Below are 24,229 nucleotides of genomic sequence, written 5' to 3' on the forward strand. Positions count from 1 at the left end.
GGTAACCCAGCCAATTGCCTACTGTCTATTGTCAGCCTGTATAGCATGGAGCTTTGGCATAAATTAATGCCATTTAGATTCTATGGGGAAGAAGTTTCCCCTTTTTTAGGGTGAACTGATAATGATGGCTAGCCCAGATGGGGACGCATACACAAAGACTAAAGAAAGCACTATTTTGCAATCTTATGCACTATAATGTGACTTACGGAGATGATAAAAACTAAAGAGAACAGAAATGAAAACAAGTTTTCGATCTATATAAAATAAATTCTTACTGTGAAAACAAATGTCTTCGTGTGGAGTTAATTGCACTGTCAACTCTCTGTACAGCATCAAGAATGGAAGATTCAACAAAGTCATCGCCAGCTTGTCTACCCTGCATAGCTTTGAAAATCAATTCCATGATTAAAAATATCAAACAGACCTTGAAGTTAGGCATGATATGATATGAATGGCATTACATTTTTAAATGTAATGCCATTACATTTAAAACCTCTAAGACAATGAAAATGTTATACAATATCTACATGATAATGCCCATTGCAGAGAGGTAGGTAATTATCTTGAAGCAAAGCTTCATCTAACAATAACAATGTTATTTAGGGAATTAAAGTATTCCAAAATCTAGTAAAGCTACGTAAAATATTTCCTTTTGAACAATGCTGATTCACACGGGATCCAAGTTTGTCAGCAATTTGTCATCTTGGAGAAGGTATGAAATACGTATCTCTTCAGCCACCTTGCTTTAATGTTAAACATTAAAGCAAAGTAAATATTCTCCCATCCCACAGAGGCTTCTTAAGGCAAGAATTGAACTCGCAATAAGATTTATGGGAAAATTAATTTATGCTTTTTTTATAGCTCTCCAACATGTGAAAATACTGCAAAGTTGAATCCTATAGACAAAGGAGGCTATTTACTTACAGCTGATCATTTCCAATCTATTGAATCTTCTTCAAATAATGGTTTAAGATGTTTAACAGTAAAGGAACAAATACTAAATAAAAATAATTACGAATGAATATTTACAGTTCATATCAGAGAAATAATCAGCACAGTATCTAGTTCATTTTTGAGATACTAAAAGTACAGCAACATTTTATATGACACAGGCAATGAAAACAATAACTTTTTAGCACTGCTAAATATTGAAAGCAAAAGTCAATATAGCTTTAAATGTTGAGTTTGAAAATAATGTCATTTAGGGGAAATAAAAGTGATTAAAAACTTAATAGGAAGGTATTGTATGTATTATCCAAAAGAACTCACAATGAAGTAACTATTATAAGCCTAAGTCAAGGTGTTACCACAATATAGTATGATGCTATTATATATGTACATATCTATATATGTGTTTCTATATATATTTAAGCATATATATTTGACAATAGATGGGCCTGTATAGCATTCTCCATCTAGATATTACAGGAATATTCCTGTATATTATGACCGTCTATATACCCTAGATTTTATTGTCTTAAAAAGACCACCAACATAAAACAATTTTAAGAAAAAAAAATACCAATGGTATGGGAATATTATAAGGAAATAATAAAATTCAGGACCATACTGAAAATCCTTCTTGGCAAACTAGATTATGTGCAGCAATTGTGAGTAAGTAGGTGGCTCCACTGTCAAGTCATTGCAGCCTTTATGATGACCACAAGATTGAGGCTCTAAATGGCCAATGTCGCCTTTCCTAGTCCAAAAAATACATGGGATTGACCACACATTAGCTAAAGATAATTGAAAGAAAAAAAGACAAAAATTGATTAATTCAATTGGATGAAATTAACAATTTCAAGTAAGAACATGAACAAAATAAATAATAAATGACACAAATAGCTGACAATATTTGCAATCTCAAACTCTGACTCAGAAATGATATTCTGTTTCATACAAAGAAACCTTATAATACACTAAGAAAACAATATATAGGCAAGTTATAAAAGAGGAAAGCTCAAAAGTTGATAAGGATATAACATGCTCAAAATCACTTGTAACCTCAGAAATGAAAAAGTGTCAATGAACTATCATTTTATGCTTATTCTAGCAAAAAATAAAAAGCTGATTAAAGCCAAATTTTGACAGGAGTGAGAGTTCCTATAAATCCTTAGGCAGCCAGATAGGACTGTGGAATTGACACCTATTTTGGGGATTGTATTTAGAGCCATTTTTTGGCAGGGGGGAGATGGCAGTTGTTACTTTGTAAAATTGCATATGCACACATCCTCTCATCCAGCAATTTCAATCCCATGCATATATGCAGAAATATAATTGAAATCCACAAGGGTATGTATGAGAATGTTTACTGCAACTTTGTGCAGTAGGAATTGTAGAAAATTGGTTGTACAGCAGTAGAAGTATGGGTGTATTAGTCTGTTCTTGCATTGCTATAAAGAACTACCTCAGAATGGGTAATTTATAAAGAAAAGAGGTTTAATTGGCTTACAGTTCCTTGGGCTGTACAGGAAGGATCACTGGGGAGGCCTTAGGAAGCTTACAGTAGTGGCAGAAGGTGAAGAAGAAGGAAGCACGTGTTACATGGCTGGAACAGGAGAGAGAGCAAAGGGAGAGAGGCTACACAATTTTAAACAACCAGATCTCGTGAGAATTCACTCATTATCACAAGAACAGCAAGAGGGAAACTCACCCCAATCACCTCCCACCAGGCCCCTCCTCCAACATTGGGAATTACAACTGGACATGAGATATGGACAGGGACACAAATCCAAACCATACCAGTGTGCAAGGAAAATGTGTTGGATGTTCAACGTGGAATGTCATGCAACAGTTAGAATTGTCTGGGCATACATGGATGGACACTTAAAAGATGCTTAAGGTAAAAATTAGAAAACTAGAAAGAGATTACCATAAAATGATTGAATTAAAATATATAATACTTAGATGTAGTATACTTGTTACATATATAGCAACGATGATGAAAGCAGAATATGGACATAAAAGGTAATGAATTAATTAGTTAACCAATTGAGTAATCAATCAATATAATTACTGTGATTATGAGAAAACAATACTATAAATATAGCTACATTAGTCTGCTATGTGTTCAAAAAAAGTCAGTAGGAATGAGCCTACTTAATTTACTTTTACTTTAGAAATAAAGAAACTAAAATCAATCAAATCAATCTGCACTGGCATGTATGACTTGATTATTTAATCAACATATTAGCTTTTTCTTTGTTCCTTTTACTCCTTCACTTTTGGACCTCAAATATAGAAAGCAGCATTAACTACACACTTCTGTTTGTGGCAAGTATTGTCATTGGGCCACTGCATCTGGGAAAAATATGTTATCAAAGGTCTACTTGGATTTGGAAGTAAGAAGGTTGTGTGCTAGGACTGTTACCATACAGGACATAGTGCTATTGAGATGTCAAAACTTAAAAGGCTATTCACAATGGTGGACAGAAGTTGATATAAAGTATAAATTTCAGGAAACCATCATTTAATATGTGAATGTGAATTGGATTGATATTTTTGCTTTTATTCTGTTTATAAAATTGTTTTGCTGTTATAGTTGTATAAGATTTACAAGCATAGGGATTTTGCAGCACTTGTCTTCATCTTTTAGCTCATCCATTAAATGGAGAGAGCAAGCCTTGCTCAGCACAGAGCTCAGGGCTGATGTGATTATCAGACAGCAAAGATACACAAAGTTCTTTTAAAACTGCATGTTGCAATGCACATATAAGGTGGCTTTCATGATTAATGTGTTTTAAAACCTATAGGCAATCTGTATCCTCACATGATTATCAATTGATACTGTTATACTGTCAATATGATTTGCTATTTATTTATATGAATCAGAAGTCAACCAGTGTGTAAAAGTGAAAAGGAGAAGAAAATTTTAAAAATGGAATAGTATGCAAATATTCTTTGAAATATTTAAACTCTAAACTACACAAATAGAACACATAAAGTTGTACAGATCCTTAAAAGCACATTAAATATGTGATATAGTCAAACAAAAACATTCTTGATAATAAAGCTTTCTCGTTTTTATGTCAGTTATGATTTTTTAAGTTTATGTGGTTTAAGAGTAAACTAAAACTAACTCTTTTATTATTCATTTGATTTCAGTGTTGTTTTGTTTGATTTGGTACAAACTGCAAAAATATTTTTATAAATTTCTTTAGAACAGCACTGTGTTATGTAAGCAAATCCAATGTGTTGGGGACACATTAGAATTAATCAATACTGTTGTAGTTATTTGTCTCAAAAATCATCTCAGTTAATGGCTTAAGGAATAGAACAATCAGAAAATTCTAAGCATATTTTCCATCTTTTTATGCAAAATTTTACAGGAGTAGAGGGACAATTAGATCATTTTTCTTTGTTAAGTCTCAGGGTTAACAAAAATGAGAAAAAGGCTTCAGTATATTTACAAAATAAACATTTTTAAAGTTATTGATGCACATCTACTTGCAATCCTATCCCTGCATCTATGAGGCTATCACCACTATTGATGGTAAAATCCAATGGTAATATTGAGTCCTTTCAGAAAAGGGGGAGCTTAGGCCACGTGGCCACTCACTGCTCTGCATGAAAGGCCTGGCTCTGGGTGACGTGGGGACTGGACCTAGAGATGGGATGCAGAAACAAAACAGCTGTGCTCATCTGTCACCCTTGCTAAAAAATGCCTAGACCTCAATAAAGGCTGAGATTTTTTCACAATTACCAATTGGGTTTTGAGTATTTTTTATCCTCCCCCTTTTTCCCTCTGGGGAAGAAAATTAGCAGCTAATGTAACTATCATAACCAAATAGGTCTTATCATATTCAGTCTTTCCCTATAAAGAGTGATGCTAACACTGACACATGTGAGGGCTGTCCTAGGACACCAGAGACAGGTCCACAGCATACACACTGATGGTAATGACTGCCTTTATGAAATCATTTTCTTTCAACAGCAGAGAATCTGTCTTACTCATCACTTTGCATCATTAAACATGGAAACCAATTCATTGCCCTGGAGAGCTCCACTGTTTTTTCAGAGACTGGAAAAGGAGAGGCACCATCTACTTTGTTTAAGGTTATGGTGCTTAGATTATGACGTTTTATTTGTTTTCTTTATAATGTTTAAACTATTCAAACACTACAACACCAAAAATCTGGAAATGCTACTTACACATATTAAAATGTATATGTTAAAATTTTGAGAGCATTTATCTCAGGATAGAAGTATGTGGTCACTGTATATTTTATGTATAAAATGGATGAGAAATGTGTTACCTTTAACATAGTTAAAGGTAGTTAACTATGTTACTACTATATAACTATATGTATATACTAATATATAACTATATAACTACTATGTAAACATAGTTAAAAGTTAACATAGTTAAAGGTAATACAAACATATGTGTATGTATACTAGGTAGATGCTGTTGTTTACAAAAATTTTCCCCACTCATTGTATTATTAAAGTTTGACAAAATAAAATAGAAAATAAAATTAAAAGCTTGGCAAGATAGCAAAGATTGTCATGTATCTCTTAATTAGTTTGTAAACTAACTTATACCTTATTCAGAGTAAATTTTAAAATGTAGTAAAATAGCAATTTAAAACTCTTCAATTACCAATTTCACTTCATTAATGTTTGAATAAATATAACTAATGAAAATATTTTGATACTTTATTGTCCACTCATAACTCTGCAACAACTTCAGTGGCTTAGAAATTGATGTTTGTCTACACCATGATAAATATTGGGATTAAAATGTCAAATAATTCAAATAGTGAATTGTTTATACGGAGTTCTGAAAAATAACTAGAACTCACAAGAACCGAATAGGTTAATTAATGTATAGCATTTGGAGCACATGGTAAATGCTCAATAAATGTTAACTCTTTATTTTTACTACTGATATTTCTATGAGTTTAGTATAGGTTATTTCATTAACTTCAAAGAAAAGGTCCCACTAACCTAAAGTCAGCTAATGTAGCCTTAAATCTTCAATCAGTTTAGTTTGATAATAATTTATTGGGTTAAGGATACAGTTGAAGTAGCAAATATTATGGGTGGGAGGATAATTTGGAAAGTTATTTCCAAACCTACATTCAAAATGATGAAAGGCTGAGCCATAGAACAGGAGTCACATAAAGAAGAGAAGTGGAAAAGAAGCAATTTTAGGGAAGGAAAGACCAGGGAGGCATTGAGTTGGAGTAATGGAGCTGGGGAGGAAGATAAATTGTGAGGGCTCAGCTTCCTGCTTCTGCTATGAAGGCATGCTGGGAGGAGACAGGGTCTTCGGGGAAAGACCAGGGGTTCAGATTCGAATATGATCAAGATCAGTTTTTAACATGAGGAATTGCAAGGACTGTGGGTCCACCAAAATGAGGTGCCCCACAGACAATTAGACACTTGCCTAGGAATTTCAGAGGAGATCACATTGCCTAGCATTATTTTCATACAATTTAAACCAGTATATGCACGTTACATGCTCCAAGTTTTTCATTTCATAAATTCTGGGTCATCTTTGCATTTTTCACTTTGTCCACATATTAGTTCAAATGTCTCAATGGTAAGAATTTGACCACAGACATGCCATAAAGTGCTTCCTCATTACCATTGTACTATTTTCGTAACTATTGTTTGAATTCTATCATGGAAACATAGAAATTCTATGCCAAGAAATACTCTTGAGAGAGTTCAGGTCCATCTTTTTAAAAAATAAGAAAATCAATTCCAGTTATGGGTAAGGAAGTTATCTAAAGTGGCCGAGATCAATGAAGTCTGATGGCTTAACCCAGGGTTTTCTTCTCACTATCTCACACTTCTAATGTTTCATATAAATGTGTTGTGTCTTCAGTCAAACCGAATCATTTTCATGAGCACGAAGTGAGTCTATACTTCACAGCACTTCCTAGCACTTCGTAGTTAATATAATATAGGGAGAGTTACAATAAGTTATTAAATATTTTTTAAAAACAATAAATATATAAATATTTTATCTAAATAAAATGTGTAGCATTTAGATACAAAATATTATCTAGAAAAAAAGAGAGAAGTGGGCAAATAGAATTAATATTTGCTGATATAAAATACATTGACAACATCCTAAACAAAAGGATAGATTCCCAGGAAATACTGTTTCAGTCTTACAGGTTATTTATGTAAACTGTTTACAAATCTATTAACTCTAAAGGGAAAATGAGCTTTCTGAAAAAATTACAACTGTGGAAATCTTTTTGTTCTTTTGCTATCATAGATGCCCTGCTATAAACATCAGTCAGTAAAATGTAAATTTTATATAATGCCTATATGGTTGTGTACTTTTCATTATTGTGCATTACTTTCTATGGCTGTAATTCCCAATGTAAATTAGAAACTCAAAAGTCATGATCACTTACTTGTGTCACTTACTCCACAAATGGAATTACAACATTCTACAATAACTAAGTGGGGGCATCAAGATTGGAAAATCGTCCTGTAATGTATGAACTCTTCCTTTTAGTTATAATGACCTGATGAATGAAAGGGTCTCAGTCATAAAACATTCAGAAAATATTACTTTAGTTTGCCATATTTCCCCTTATTCTGTTAATTTGGGTTTTATAAACACATACACACTCCTTGTCTTGGATCTTAAATTTACTCAAAACTTTTAAATTTGTATTCTTTCATCTTTCTTTTACTTTATTAAAAAATATTTCTAACATTATGAAACTTATTTGGTATAAATTACTTTTCCCTCATATTGACATATAAATGCCCCAGAGACAACAAAGTTTTTCTTTGTTGAATAACATTTATTTTATTGTATTATTATCTCCTTATACCCTGTTTCAACACCATAGAACAGAATATCATTGACTGCTATCACCATTCTAAAATCTGGTAAATAAAGTGATTAATACATTTTACTGAATGTTTTACTTTTGTTTTGTTTTTGAGATGAAGTCTCACTCTGTCATCCAGGCTGGAGTGCAGTGGTGTGATCTTGATACTACAACATCCACCTCCCAGGTTCAAGTGATTCTCTTGCCTCAGCCTCCCAAGTAGCTGGGACTACAGGTAAGCGCCACCATGTCTAGTTAATTTTTTGTATTTTTAGTAGAGACAGGGTTTCACCATGTTGGCCAGGCTGGTCTCGAACTCCTGACGTTGTGATCTGCCTGCCTCAGCTTCTCAAAGTGCTGGGATTACAGGTGTGAGCCACTGCACCCAGCCTGAATGTTTTACTTTTAATATGTATGTATAATTACAATTAGTTAAATTTCTGTTAAAGAAAATGAAATTCTTGTGTTGGAGATTCTGAAATGTTTTTTCACTGTGATTACAGTGCTTCTGTGTATATGGAAGAGCAAGACAGAGGGGCAATACAGAGAGAGAGGATGTTTGTTTGTATGTGTGTTTGTTTAATGGTAAAGATTTTTAGCATTTCTAAAACATGGTGATATTAATATAAATTCTCTAATAATTTTTTCCCAAACTATCTCAAGGGCATTTTTCCACAGGTCTCATAAATAGTTGAATAGCAAAATGTGAACTCCATAAATTTATAAGAAGCACAACTACCACAGATTTTAAATCAGGAAAATCATGAACTCATAGAGAATAGCAGAGTGAGACTAAGATTTTGTAACATTAAGAAATTTTAGGTCAGGCGAAGTGGCTCACACTTGTAATCCCAGCACTTTGGGAGGCTAAGGTGGGCGGATCACCTGAGGTCAGGAGTTCAAGACAGGCCTGGCCAACATGGTGAAATCCAATCTCTACTAAAAATACAAAAATTAGCCTGGCCTGTGGTAGGCACCTGTAACCCCAGCAACTCGGGAGGCTGGGGCAGGAGAATTGCTTGAACCCGGGAGGCGGAAGTTGCAGTGAGCTGAGATTGTGCCACTGCACTCCAGCCTGGGCAACAGAGTGAGACTCTGTCTCAAAAAAAATAAAAAGCAATTTTATATGATAAACAACCTCTGACATTATTAGGACAAATATTTGCTAGTTACTAAGCTACATTGTTACAATTTTAAGAATATTATTCTACAAAAGACATTTTTACAATATGGATACATTTTATTTAAAATACCTAGACCAGGGGTTCCCAACCCCAGCACCTTCAGAATAAATCCATACTCTTCACTGAGGTTTGAAGATCCTATGGCAGAGGTCCCCAACCCCCAATACTGGTCACAGCCTGTTAGTAACACAGCAGGAGGCGAGCAGCAGGCAAGCGAGCATTACTGCCTGAGCTCCACCTCCTGTCAGATCAGCAGGGGCACTAGATTCTAATAGGAGCACTAACCCTATTGTGAACTGCACATGTGAGGGATCTAGGTTGTGCACTCCTTATGAGAATCTAATGCCTGATGATCTGTCACTGTCTCCCATCACCCCAAGATGGGACCATCTAGTTGCAGAAAAACAAGCTCAGGGCTCCCACTGATTCTACATTATGGTGAGTTGTAGAATTATTTCATTATATGTTACAATGTAATAATAATAGATATAAAGTGCACAATAAATGTAATGCACTTGAATCATCCCAAAGCCATCTCCCCACCCCGGTCTGTGGAAAAATTGTCTTCGACAAAACCAGTTCCTGGTGCCAAAAAGGTTGGGGACCAGTGACCTAGGCAAAATAAATGCTCAGAAGTTTGATATTTCAGAATATGTAAGTGGAAGAATGTGAAAGTATTCATATGATAGGAAAATGGCAAATTTTTATAAATATGAGTTGATAAGCTAAATCTATTTTTAATCAGGCCTGTGTTATGAAATATTATTGTACTTAATGGAACAGTTACCCAATCTCTTTTATAAACCCATAAGGCCTGCAAAAACTAAAAGGTAAAAAAGAATCTGCAAAACCATATTTATGAAATTTGTTCATTTTTAAGGAAACTGAAAGCTGAGCAAAGCCCAAAATAGCACTCCAGATGCTTGTAGCTAAACTCATTTATTTCAACTGTGGATTGTCAATACAGCAAAAACTCCTGAACCCATTTGCAAAAAAAGCAACACTAATGTCAGCTCCCACATGCAGACATGCTGTGCTTTCCTTCAATGCCTCCCCATGTAAAGAACACACCAGGCAATCTTAACAGCCTGTCTCCACTTGTAAATAATCTCAGCTGAGTTTCAGTACAGTCTACTCAAGTCTGCCTACAAATGGACTCTCCCATGTCCCTTGTGAACTAAATAATCAAAAAAAGAAAAAAATTTTTTTATAAGACTACAGTAAACAGTATTTTAAAGTCATTATATATAATCAACCTGCAGAGGGTTCCAGCTATATAACCAGATTAATGATAGAATGTAAAAAGCTATGTCAATTATGTTGGCCAATTATAAATGCCTGCAAACATTGAGATATTTGTTCTGTGGTTGTAAAGTTTACTTGGGAGTTTGATGGATTGATTTCTAATTTTAAACTGAGATTAAATATACTAGGCTAGAGTACATAGTACATGTTGAATTCCATATTATGCTTCCACCTCAGGCTCTACATTTTGGCTATAAATACATCTTGCATTCTATAATTTTTGGCTTATAAGAAAACATGATATACATTTGCAAATCTTTGCTATTTATGTTCTTTTTTTAAATTGTTATTTTTCACTTTATATCCTTTAAGATTGTTTATATTTAAATTTTTTTATTTTTAAAAGAATAAAACAACTTTGACTATAAACACACTTGACCAGAAAGAAAGTATAAGAAAGCATGATTAGTGAGGTCAGTCAAATAGGATTGGGGTAGAAGCTGTTCAAAGACAGTTATTTGGATGTTGTAAATGGAGCTATAGACACCTACCAGTGACTGTAAGAAACATGTTGGTCACAACAAGGCCAAATGAATTCTGAGCCACACATTCATATCTTCCCTGGTCAGGGAACCCTGCGTCATAGATAGTCAGCGTGCCTTCACCATCCACGTGGAATTTGCCACTCTCAGTAATCTGCACACCTTCCTAGGGAGCAAAAAAGAGTTGTCACTGGATGGCTGTGGTTCCTTAAAAAATCATTTATTTACTTTTTTAAATGTGGGTTCATTTATTCAACAGATATCTATTGTATGTCTGCTGTGTGTCAAGTACTGGAGGAGATACATGAATCTAGTGGAGGGAAGGAAGAGAGGAAAAGAGGTTTCTAGGAAGAGTGGTTTTTCCCTCTCTCTAATTATTAAATATGATAACCAAAAGTTCAATCATGTAATTATTTAACAGAATAATTATTTTAAAATTATCACTCCAATGAATGGATAGACACAATTGATTCATATATTGCTTATTGCTAAAGATAATTCTGACAACTACATTTGGTCGGGCACAGTGGCTCATGCCTACAATCCCAGCAGTTTGGAAGGCTAAGGCAGAAGGACCACTTGAGCTCAGGAGTTCAAGACCAGCCTGGGTGACATAGCAAGACCCCATCCCTACAAAAAAAAAAAATAGAACAAAAGTCATCCAGGCATGGTAGTGTGTGCCTGTAGTTCTAGCTACTCAGGAGGCTTAAGCAAAAGGGTTGCTTGAGTCCAGAAGTGTGAATCTGTAATGAACTATGATCATGTCACTGTACTGTAGCCTGGGCAACATAGTAAGATCCCATATCTAAAATAAAAAAGTTAAAAATTAAAGAGGAGAAGTATGCTCACAAATCCATCATCTAAAAACATCAAAATATTTTTATTAACATATTTCTAATTTCCCTTCTATTTCTTCCTTGTATGTACTCATATGTTTTGTATAGCTACACTGATATGTGTATTATATATATACACAATTAAAAATATAAGAAGATAAAAATAACTACATTTTATATGAGCTATTATTAAAGTGCATTTACTTTTAATTAATATAGATTTACATGCATTTTCATTATTATGGAGTTAATTTTAAAAAGTAAAAGAAATTAGCCTTATGAAATTGCAGTTAAAATGGTGTGCCCCTACCCTGCCTCTCCCCAAAAGACTCACAGGAAACAGAGAATGGGAGATATTTTTCCAAAAGAACTCACACTCCAGCTATAGCCAATAGGCCAGAATGTAACCATGAACGTTTAGAGTGAAAATAACATTTCACAGGTCTTCAGATTCTCACAGCTGACTTTACCCCATGCTTGAAAACAAGTCTAGGTGATTGGTAGCTGGTAAATCAGAGTAGGGAGTGAGAAGTTGCAGGGCCCTACCAGGTGAGAGGGCGGATGAGAGAGACCAGACACAAGGCATGGATGAGGCAACCAGGTGCACAGGTCACAGGGCCTAGTGGGTCCTTCCTTCAGAACCACACCTTCCCTGTCTCAGGTTGGGCCACTATTAAATTTTCTTTCAAAGTTGCTCCCTTCTCCTCACCTATTGCCAGAACTCCAGACTAAATTTATTGCTCTGAAATATTTGCTTGGAGTCTCAGCAATCAGATGGCTTTCCAGCACATTCCTTATCTGCTTATGGTAGGGCGTTTCTATTGCTGGTAGCAAAGTATGCTAACTCATACCTTTTCCAAACTTGTCAGCTGAAGAGGACTGTTATGAAAAGTAAATGTGACAGTGTGTGTAAAATGTCTGGCATAGAGTCAGCACTTAGTTTGTGATTAAAAGCTACCTTTTACAAAGTAGACGCTGAGATATTCTGCTGATGTGATTATATAATGATGCATGTCATAGAGTGTCAAATAAGGCTTTAGAGACTGCCCAAAATGTATATTTTTCACACTTTCTATTTTTAGCATAAAAATATTTTAATATATAATATCAAATTAAAAGGGGGTTATAAAAATATTCAGACTAGTGAGAGGACATGAACCGAAAGACTCAAGATTGAGACCCCTAAACTTACTCTTCATAGAGACTGGCATGTGAGACTTGCTACAGCACAAAAGAAGGCCTTGTTAATATATGGTAGCAATAAAAATAAGCCAAGTGGTTTTGGAAAACAGCTTTGTAACCTTTCACAGATTTTATATTTTGTCAAAATGTTTCAAAAACTGACATTCAAGTGTGCACATTTGTAGATTTTTAAGAACACTGAAATCTGAGACCAACCATTTTGTTTTGATGAAAAACTTAAAACAGAAGAAGTAGTTATGTTGGAAGAATATGGCTTCCAAAAGATGTAAGATATATAAATAAGGAGCTATTGTTTCTTTAAAGCCATTCAGGTTTTGAAACTTCAGAACTACTTTTTCTTGTTTCTTTAACACCAAGCTTTCCACTTCTTTCCTGTTTCAGCCAATGACCTACTTTTAATCCACTTCTGAGTTATTAACTTAAAATGGTTTCTTATTAGCCACTAAACTCTTAATTTATATGTGTCAAAACCAATTTTCCTTAGAGGAATTCAGTTATGCTTATGAAGTTTTCATCACCAGGCAAATTAGAAAGGATAAACCTTATCAAAACACAACCAAAATCAGATAGAGTCACTTAAAAAAAAAGAAGAAACAGGAAATAAACCTGCTGCAATGTAAAAAGTATTATTTGCTAGCAAAAGTTGCAACAGTAAAAAATCAATATGAGAATCATTACCTCCATTTCAGTGGGTCAATACATCTGTCAGTGTTTTTAATATTATGTACTTTTAGTTGAGATCTTACCTTATTCCAAGTAATTATGGGCTGTGGCTCTCCTTGAGCATGACATGAAATGTTTATATTCTTTCCAAACTCGACACTTGTATCCTGAGGAAGTTGAGTAAACACTGCAAGAGCTGTGGAAACAAACCAAAATAACTTCTTGTCAAATAATATCATTTTTGTCAACATATACCAGCTGAGTCAAAGGTATGAACCCGAATGCCATATTGGTTAAGCACAGTAGTTTTTTAAAAATCAATTACTTGGACGTCTAGGGGAATAACAAGCATCACACCCAGGCTGGCGGCAGGTACAGCAGAGGCCAGAGCAGGAATTAGGCAAAAGGAATGCACTGAAACTTTAACTACATTTGCCTTTTTAACATGCATCTCTTCAGCTGAGCTGTGGGTACAGGATTTTCATTATTCTTTCTCAGTACTTTTTGTTAAGTGTGAAATAAAGCTATATGGTAACATCAAAATTTATTTGTGGCTAAGATAAAAAGATCCAGCTCTTCAGTGAGCATCTCGTTTCCTCAAAAAACACAAACTACCATAACACAACTAATATGAAATAGATAATTGAGATAGCTCTATAACTATTAAAAAAATGAATTCCTAATCCTTAAAACTCCCCAAATAAGAAATCCCCAGGAAGGAATTAAAATTATTTCACTGGAGAATTTGACCCAGTGTTTAAAAAAATTAACAGCAATTTTATAGACTCTCCTCTATAAAATAACAGAGGAGGGAATACTTCCCAACTCCTTTTGGAAGGCTCACCCAAATATCAAAACCAGACGACAACTACAAACAAAGAAAAAAAAGACTACAATCAAATACTTCTCATGAACATATACACAAGAATCATTAACAAAATATCAGCAAATAGAATTTATCAATACGAAAAAGTGTATACACCATGAGCAAGTAAGGTTTATTCCCAGGATGCAATACTGGTGCAATATTTGAAAATAAATCAATATAATCCATCATATTAATGGCTAAAGAAGAAAAGTCACATAATAGTATCAATACATAAAAAGTGTTTGCCTATATTCAACCCTCGTTATGTGTTACAGACCTCTCAGAAAGAAAATAAAAGTAGAGGGGAACTTCCACAACTTGGAAAAGAACATGTACAAAAGCCCTAGAGTAAGGAAACACAGTGAATACTTTTCCCATAGAAAATAAGGCAGGGACCAGTACCATGCTGTTTTGGTTACTGTAGCCTTGTAGTATAGTTTGAAGTCAGGTAGCGTGATGCCTCCAGCTTTGTTCTTTTGGCTTAGGATTGACTTGGCGATGCGGGCTCTTTTTTGGTTCCATATGAACTTTAAAGTAGTTTTTTCCAATTCTGTAAAGAAAGTCATTGGTAGCTTGATGGGGATGGCATTGAATCTATAAATTACCTTGGGTAGTGTGGCCATTTTCACGATATTGATTCTTCCTACCCATGAACATGGAATGTTCTTCCATTTGTTTGTATCCTCTTTTATTTCATTGAGCAGTGGTTTATAGTTCTTCTTGAAGAGGTCCTTCACGTCCCTTGTAAGTTGGATTCCTAAGTATTTTATTCTCTTTGAAGCAATTGTGAATGGGAGTTCACTCATGATTTGGCTCTCTGTTTGTCTGTTATTGGTGTATAAGAATGCTTGTGATTTTTGTACACTGATTTTGTATCCTGAGACTTTGCTGAAGTTGCTTATCAGCTTAAGGAGATTTTGGGCTGAGACGATGGGGTTTTCTAGATATACAATCATGTTGTCTGCAAACAGGGACAATTTGACTTTCTCTTTTCCTAATTGAATACCCTTTATTTCCTTCTCCTGCCTAATTGCCCTGGCCAGAACTTCCAACACTATGTTGAATAGGAGTGGTGAGAGAGGGCATCCCTGTCTTGTGCCAGTTTTCAAAGGGAATGCTTCCAGTTTTTGCCCATTCAGTATGATATTGGCTGTGGGTTTGTCGTAGATAGCTCTTATTATTTTGAGATACGTCCCATCGATACCTAATTTATTGAGAGTTTTTAGCATGAAGGGTTGTTGAATTTTGTCAAAGGCCTTTTCTGCATCTATTGAGATAATCATGTGGTTTTTGTCTTTGGTTCTGTTTATATGCTGGATTACATTTATTGATTTGCGTATATTGAACCAGGCTTGCATCCCAGGGATGAAGCCCACTTGATCATACTGGATAAGCTTTTTGATGTGCTGCTGGATTCAGTTTGCCAGTATTTTATCGAGGATTTTTGCATCAATGTTCATCAAGGATATGGGTCTAAAATTCTCTTTTTTGGTTGTGTCTCTGCCTGGCTTTGGTATCAGGATGATGCTGGCCTCATAAAATGAGTTAGGGAGGATTCCCTCTTTTTCTATTGATTGGAATAGTTTCAGAAGGAATGGTACCAGTTCTTCCTTGTACCTCTGGTAGAATTCGGCTGTGAATCCATCTGGTCCCGGACTCTTTTTGGTTGGTAAGCTATTGATTATTGCCACAATATCAGATCCTGTTATTGTATCAATGAACAGAACAGAGCCCTCAGAAATAACGCCACATATCTACAACTATTTGATCTTTGACAAACCTGAGAAAAACAAGAAATGGGGAAAGGATTCCCTATTTAATAAATGGTGCTGGGAAAACTGGCTAGCCATCTGTAGAAAGCTGAAACTGGATCCCTTCCTTACACCTTATAGAAAAATTAATTCAAGATGGATTAAAGACTTAAACGTTAGACCTAAAACCATAAAAATCCTAGAAGAAAACCTAGGTGTTACCATTCAGGACATAAGCATGGGCAAGGACTTTATGCCTAAAACACCAAAAGCAATGGCAACAAAAGCCAAAATTGACAAATGGGATCTAATTAAACTCAAGAGCTTCTGCACAGCAAAAGAAACTACCATCAGAGTGAACAGGCAACCTACAGAATGGGAGAAAATTTTCGCAACCTACTCATCTGACAAAGGGCTAGTATCCAGAATCTACAATGAACTCCAACAAATTTACAAGAAAAAAACAAACAACCCCATCAAAAAGTGGGCAAAGGATATGAACAGACACTTCTCAAAAGAAGATATTTATGCAGCCAAAAGGTACATGAAAAAATGCTCATCATCACTGGCCATCAGAGAAATGGAAATCAAAACCACAATGAGATACCATCTCACACCAGTTAGAATGTCAATCATTAAAAAGTCAGGAAACAACACGTGCTGGAGAGGATGTGGAGAAATAGGAACACTTTTACACTGTTGGTGGGACGGTAAACTAGTTCAACCATTGTGGAAGTCAGTGTGGCGATTCCTCAGGGACCTAGAACTAGAAATACCATTTGACCCAGCCATCCCATTACTGGGTATATACCCAAAGGACTATAAATCATGCTGCTATAAAGACACATGCACACGTATGTTTATTGCGGCACTATTCACAATAGCAAAGACTTGGAACCAACCCAAATGTCCAACAATGATAGACTGGATTAAGAAAATGTGGCACATATACACCATGGAATACTATGCAGCCATAAAAAATGATGAGTTCATGTCCTTTGTAGGGACATGGATGAAATTGGAAATCATCATTCTCAGTAAACTATCTCAAGGACAAAAAACTAAACACCGCATGTTCTCACTCATAGATGGGAATTGAACAATGAGAACACATGGACACAGGAAGGGGAACATCACACCCTGGGGACTGTTGTGGGGTGGGGCGGAGGGGGAGGGATAGCATTAGGAGATGTACCTAATGCTAAATGACGAGTTAATGAGTGCAGCACACCAGCATGGCACATGTATACATATGTAACTAACCTGCACATTGTGCACATGTACTTTAAGTACCCTAAAACTTAAAGTATAATAAAAAAAAAAAAGCATAAAAAAAAAAAAGAAAGAAAAGAAGGCAGGGATATCTGTTCTCTCTAGTCTTATTCGACACAGTGCTGCAAGTTCTGGCCTGTGCACCATGGCAAGAAAAGGGCATAGAAAGCAAACAGAATGGAAAAGAAGAGATAAAACTGTCCCTATTTGCAGATGAAATTATTGTCTATGTAGAAAATCCTAATATATATCAAAAATACTCCAAAGTGAGTTCAGCAAGGTCTCTGGATACAAGGCAAATGTATTAATATATAGATAGTATTTATTTTATATACAATCAATGAACATATGGACATAGATCTTTTTAAAAAATACCATTTACAATTGCTCAAAAGCACAAAATAATTAGGTATAAATTTAACAAAACATCTACCGTACTTATAAACTAAAAACTACAAAATACTGAAGTACAAAATCAAAGATTTAAAAAAATGAATAAGCATATATGCATGGATTGAAAGTCTAAAGACAGTAAATATGTCATTTCTTTATAAGTTGATATACAGGTTTAATACAATTCTCATTAAAATCCCAGCAAGATTTTTTCATAAATATAGATCAGATTATTCTAAAATTTATGTGGAAATGCAAAGGAACTAGAATAGCTAAATGGTTTTGACAAAAAAGAATAGTGAGAGCAACTGATCTACTGGATTTTAAGACGGGTCATATAGCTGCAGTAATCAAGACTGTGTGGTATCGAGGAAAACAGAAGACACAGACACAAATATCAATGCAACACAGCAGACAGCCCAGTAATAGACCCACACAAATATGCTCCATTGATTTTAATGAAAGAGCAGAAGCAGTTCACTGGAAGCCTTTCAACCAACGGTAAAATAGCAAATGGATAACCATAGGCGGAAAAATAAACCTTTCCCTAAGTCTCATACTTTATAAAAAATTAACTCAAAATGGACAACAAACTTAAATATAAAATGTAAAACTATTATTAAAAAAAGGAGAAAATCTTTGATATTTAAGCCAAAAGTCCTTTGACTTTGCACAAAAAACTTGATCTATTAAAGAAAAAAAATGATAATCAGGATTTCACCACAATAAAAAATTCTGTGCTGTGAACACCATGCTGAGAGTATCAAAGGGCAAGTTATAGATGGAGAAAATATTTGCAAACCAAATATGCAGAAAGGAATAGTGTCTAAAATATATAAAGAACCCAAAAATTCAATAGTAAAATACCAAACACTTCAAACAGAGAATGGGCAAAAGGCATGACATTGTACTGTAGAGGCTATACAGATGGCAAGACAGCATATGAAAAGGTGCTAAAAATCAGAAGTCATTAGGGACATGCAAATTAAAACCACAATGTAATATTATTACACACCTATGAAAATGGGGAAAATACAAAATAATGACATTACAAATTTCAGGCAAGGATGCAGGGAAACTGAATTACTCATACATTGTTGGTGGGAATGTAAGATGGTACAGACACTCTGGAAAAGAGTTTGGAAACTTCTTTAAAAATTTAAACATGTGGCTGGGTGCAGTGGCTCGTGCCTATAATCCCAGCACTTTGTGAGGCCGAGGTCGACGGATCACCTGAGGTCAAGAGTATGAAACTAGCCTGGCCAGCATGGTGAAACCCTGTCTCTACTAAAAATACAATAAATTAGCCAGGCGTGGAGGTGCGAGCCTTTAATTCCAACTACTTGGGAGGCTGAGGCAGGAGAATCGCTTGAACTAAGGAGGTGGAGGTTGCAGTGAGCCACTGCACTCCAGCCTGGGCGACAGAGTGAGGCTCCATCTCAAAACAAAATAAAACAAAAAAAGTCCAAAAGTGCACAAGCCAAGTCCTGTAGTAGTAAAATATGTAGCATTTTAGGAAAGCTACCAAACTGTCTTCCTCGTGTTCTTTTTTTCTTTTTTCTTTCTTTCTTTTTTTTTTTTTTTTTTATGAGACAGGGTCTGACTCTGTCACGCAGGCTGGATCTTCGATTAAGGAAATAAGAGCTTTCATCATCTCTTCCTTGTATGTTTCTGTATTTCTGAAAAAAAATATAGTAACATCAAACATTTATTGCTGAGAAAGATAAAAAGGTTCAGTTCCTCTGTTGGAATCTTATTTTTCTTATGTATTTAAATCTCATGGTATATTCTAAGTTAACACATGCATTTCAGAATGCTGAGACCATGGCTGATTGATGCCTGACAATGCATAATGGACATCTCATGAGGACCAGGGTCAGCCTGTGTGGCAGTGATGCTCCTGATCCAATCATGAAGTCTCCAGTGTCTCACTCTTCACATCATAGCCTCCTTTGTCTGATGTCCTTTATCGCCAGCTGCTTTCACCTCCTGTCACAACAGTTGCTCAATACCACAAGCTGTGCCATCACTTATAATATTTTGGAAATATCTAACACCACACTCTAAAGCAAAGGTCTTCTCACTATGCCCTTGCATCTCCTCATTTGGACTTTATCTGGACTTGGAAGGCGATCTGCTTCTTTCCTGTCGACCAACAATCTTCTAGTCTCATTCCCTTTCCTTTTCAGCCAAGCTCCTGTGAATAAATAGAAGCTTAAAAGATCCAATCCTTCAGGATGAATCCCAAGCGGCTAACTGGGCTTACATTTAAAATAGAGCCACACAGTCATTTCCTGACTAGAGGTGACACACATGCTCTGAGTTCCCTGAAAACACACACACACCTTTTTAACTTCAAGACCTTCAGAGCTTACCTGAACCAACCAATCAGAACTCAGCAAGTTTGAATCCTTCATTTGCATAAATGGACCTGATTGGGAACATGGGTGGAAACTTTTGCTATAAAACTTGAACTCTCTCTTTGTTTTCTGGAGCTCACCTTTGTTTTACACTAAGGGCTCTGTCTCTCCAGTTTGTAAACTGTTCGCTGGAATAGTCCCTGCTTCAAATTCTTTTGCAAAGAACTTTTGTTCAGGATCCCAAGTTTTGTCACCTTTACCACTTTTCTTACAAAATGCTAAACTCCTTTACCCCATTGTCCTTTCATTCAACAACCCTCCACCATTTTCTTGCATTTCTTCTCACAAAATATCTGCAGTAAAAATAGAGTGATTCTATGTCCTGGATTGTCAGGAACAAACTGCCCTTGTCAATTCAGATCCTATTTCACATCAACAGCAACGAATTTCAAGCACTTATTTCTCTTTCAAGTCACCTACTTCATCTCTTGGAATACCCTTCTCCTACACAATATTGACTTCTCCACAAAGAAAACAGAAGCCATCAGACTATAAATTCCTCAACTCCTACACTCTTCTTCCACAGAGGTATCATTCAATCCATACAACCATTCTTACCTCCCCTCCTATCCTCATCTAAACTGAAAAAAATAACTCTTCTCTTAAAGGTCAATTGGATCATTAGATTTGCAAATCTCACCCCATCTTGCCACCTGAGTGATCTTAAATTATTTAATGCTTATGCTCTTCCGTCTTTTCAGCCTCTCCTTCCTTTAGAAAATACCTAGGAAAAACAGGCCCTTCCACTTATTTCTGCATGACCCAGCCCCATCTTCACTGCTGTCTCTTTACTGTTTCCCTCTTCACTTGTTTCCAAGAAACCAATAAGTTTCTTGGAAAACAAAAACATTCTCTGCTCATGGCACTTCTATACCCTTTATGTCACAGCCCACTTCATTAAGGCTTCAATTTCCTTGACTGTATGAAACTGCCTTTGTTCAGGCCCTTAAAAAAATTCCAGTCTTTATTGAATGCACCTTTTTGTGGCTTTTGACACATTTGATTCTCTCCTTGTGGGAATAACTTTTTCTTAGCTGCTACGACTCTTGTCTCCTCAGGGTTTTTGTGTAACCCAGAGGCTGGGAATTCCTCTATAATATCGCTCGTAGCTTTTTCTTCTCTCTACATTCCAAGGGGGTCCAATTCTTGGTCCTCTCACCTTCTCACTTAATGCACCACCTTAGTTCTAAATTAGTTCATTAATAACCATGGACTCTACATCTTAGGTCCACGCTCAGAAACCAGCCATTTCATGGACATCTACATTAATTCTGAGCAAGCATACCGATTTAACTTTTTCCCAAGCTGTATTGACTGTGTTTTCCCATTTGTTAATTGAATTCTTTTTATTAAATTTGGGAATTCTCTCTATATTACAGATATCACAACACACTTGTCAGATATATATATTGCAAATATCTTCTATTTCTGATTTATGAATAGAGTATCCAAATTTTAATGTAGATAAGATTATCATCTTTTCTGATAGGCTAATAGTTTTCTGTAATTTGTTTTGCAAATCTTTCTATACTATCATAATGATTTTTTCTTATTGAAAAAGAGTTAAATGTTTTAAATCTTAAAGCTTTTTTATCTGGAATTGATTTTGATGTGTAGGGTGATGTAAAGATGTAATTTCACCTTCCCCCTGTGGATAATGAGTTGCCCAGAACTATTATTGAGAAGCCATAGTTTCTGCAGCCATGAGCAATGACACTGCTTACACATACGGGTTTTTTGTTTGTTTGGTAAGTTGTTAATCCTTGAGCCAGTCATACAATATGTTGTCCCTGAGCAGTATACAGTAATACCATCTTGCGATTTGGATGATCTAGGTTATTTTTGTTATTCCATATGCCTTCCAGAAGCATCCTTTCAGTTTCCATCAAGAACTCTTTTAGGGTTTTGATTGGAATTGCATTGATCTATAAATCAATGTTGGAAGAATTAGCATCTTTACAATAGTAAGTCTATCTTCTTCAATTTCTTTCAATGACATTTTATTTTTCTTCTACACAATTCTTTCACGTCTTTTGTTAGATTTATTTTTAACTTATACTTTCTTGTCATTTTAAGGAGCTTTGCTTTTAAAATAAAATTAGGCATTTTGTTGCTGGCATGTAGAATGAAAAATAGTTTTTACTTGTTAATGTCATATCCAATGATCTTGCTGAACTCTTAGGTCTGATAGTTTATTTGTAGATGTTTTTGGATTGTGTATGAGGAGAATCCTATTATATACAAATAAAATTATACATATTTCTTCTAAAGTCATAACATTTGTTTTCTATGTCTTGCCTTTTTGTAAAGGCTAGGACCTTCCATTACAACATTGAGTACATGCAATCTTCTTCCTAATTTTAAAAGGAATATTTCGGCCAGGCGCAGTGGCTCATGCCTGTAATCCCAGCACTTTGGGAGGCCAAGGCGGGTGGGGATCACTTGAGCCCAGGACTTTGAGACCAGCCTGGCCAACGTGGTAAAAACCTGTCTCTATTAAAATATAAAAATTAGCTGGATGTGGCAGGGCGCCCCTGTAGTCCCAGCTACTGGGGAAGCTGAGCCAGGAGAATCACTTGAATCTGAGAGGCAGAGATTGCAGTGAGCGGAGGTCGCACCACAGCACTCCAGCCTGGGTGACAGAGTAAGACTCTATCTATAATAATAATAATAATAATAATAATAATAGAAATATTTCTAACATTTCACCTTTAAAAATGTAATTTTCTATTATTTTTTCCACAAAAAAAGGGTTTTTTTGTAGAAAATATTTTATTTCTATGTTGCTAAGATCTTCTCTTAATAATTAGTTAATAAATTTGATCGAATGTTTTCCCTGCATCTATTAAAATGATTTGTCCTCCATTAATCTAGCAATGTCAGTGGAGTCAGTGGGGCGATATTTTGTACAGAGATTAAGATTTGGCCATAATTTCCTTTATTAGTTAATTTGAAATGTATTTCCTCTTATATTATCTGCAAAACTTTGTTTAAGACTGGGTTGACTTTTAGGACATTTACAGAATTCACCTGTAAATTTGCTGCCACTACTCCTTTCTTAGCTTTTATTTAAACAATTAATTTGCTGGTTTTCTAATTCATCATTTTCACTTTTCCGGTTTGAAACTTATAATCGTATTTTTATACTTTACTATTTACCCTTAGTATCTGTGGCATTCATAATTACGAGCCTGAAATTAATAGATTAGCCAACCTATTAACCAACATCTCATCTCAGATATATAAGAATATTATAAAACTTTAACTTCAATAACCATTTTTCCAACATATATTCCATTGTAAGTCAGTATTTAATTGTGTAATTTTATTCAATGTCACACCTTAATGATTACAATTATTATTATTGAATGTAGAAAATATTTTAATATTATCTATATGTTCATCAGGTTCTTTTATTCACTATTGAATTTCTTTTTTTTTGAATCACAGCTCTTTTTAAGATTTTGTCCTTCTTCAAGAAGATAATCTTTAGCCCTCATTCTTGAACACTTTGATGGGTATACAATACTATATTCTCAGTTTTATTTTCTGAAAATATCTTTATTTAGCTCCTATCCATGAAGGAGTTGATGCTTATATAATATTAGATTTACAGTTATTTTTGTCAAAACACTTTGAAGAATCAATTCCAGCATCTTTTGGCTTCTGTTGTTACTGACATAAAGCCTGTTGTTAGTTTAAATGCTGTAAGTGATTTGCCTTTTTTCTCTGACTGTCACTTCACTCAGCTCTCTGCTCAAATGTCATGTCCTTCTAGAGGTATCCCCTGACCTCTCTTTTTAAATGACATGTCCTGGTACATTTTTCTGGCCCTATGCCTTGTTGCTTCTTCATCACACTTAACACTCTCTGGAATACACAATATTTATTTCATTTTCTTTCCCTTCAGATGAGGAGCATCTTTTCCAAGAGAACAGGGATTCTTCTGCTGTATTTACTGCTAAGTCACCAGTGAGTAAAATAGTGATACCACATGGTTTGTACTCAATATACATTAAATGTATTTTGTACCATGTAACAAATGGT

General features: G+C 35.1%; 1 protein-coding gene across 7 annotated transcripts in view; it reads right to left on the reverse strand.

The window, feature by feature from the left end:
* Positions 1-24,229, reverse strand: part of PXDNL (peroxidasin like) — a 522,985-nt gene that overhangs the window by 91,924 nt on the left and 406,832 nt on the right. For all 7 annotated transcript variants that reach the window (XM_054561591.2, XM_054561594.2, XM_054561592.2 and 4 more), the window contains 3 exons: positions 13,562-13,674; positions 10,786-10,942; positions 276-384 (listed from right to left, as the gene is read on the reverse strand). In XM_054561591.2, coding sequence (XP_054417566.2) covers positions 276-384; positions 10,786-10,942; positions 13,562-13,674 — 379 coding nt within the window. The remainder of the gene's footprint in view (positions 1-275; positions 385-10,785; positions 10,943-13,561; positions 13,675-24,229) is intronic.

This window comes from Pongo abelii, chromosome 7, assembly GCF_028885655.2.
Source record: "Pongo abelii isolate AG06213 chromosome 7, NHGRI_mPonAbe1-v2.0_pri, whole genome shotgun sequence".
NCBI classification, from domain to species: domain Eukaryota; kingdom Metazoa; phylum Chordata; class Mammalia; order Primates; family Hominidae; genus Pongo; species Pongo abelii.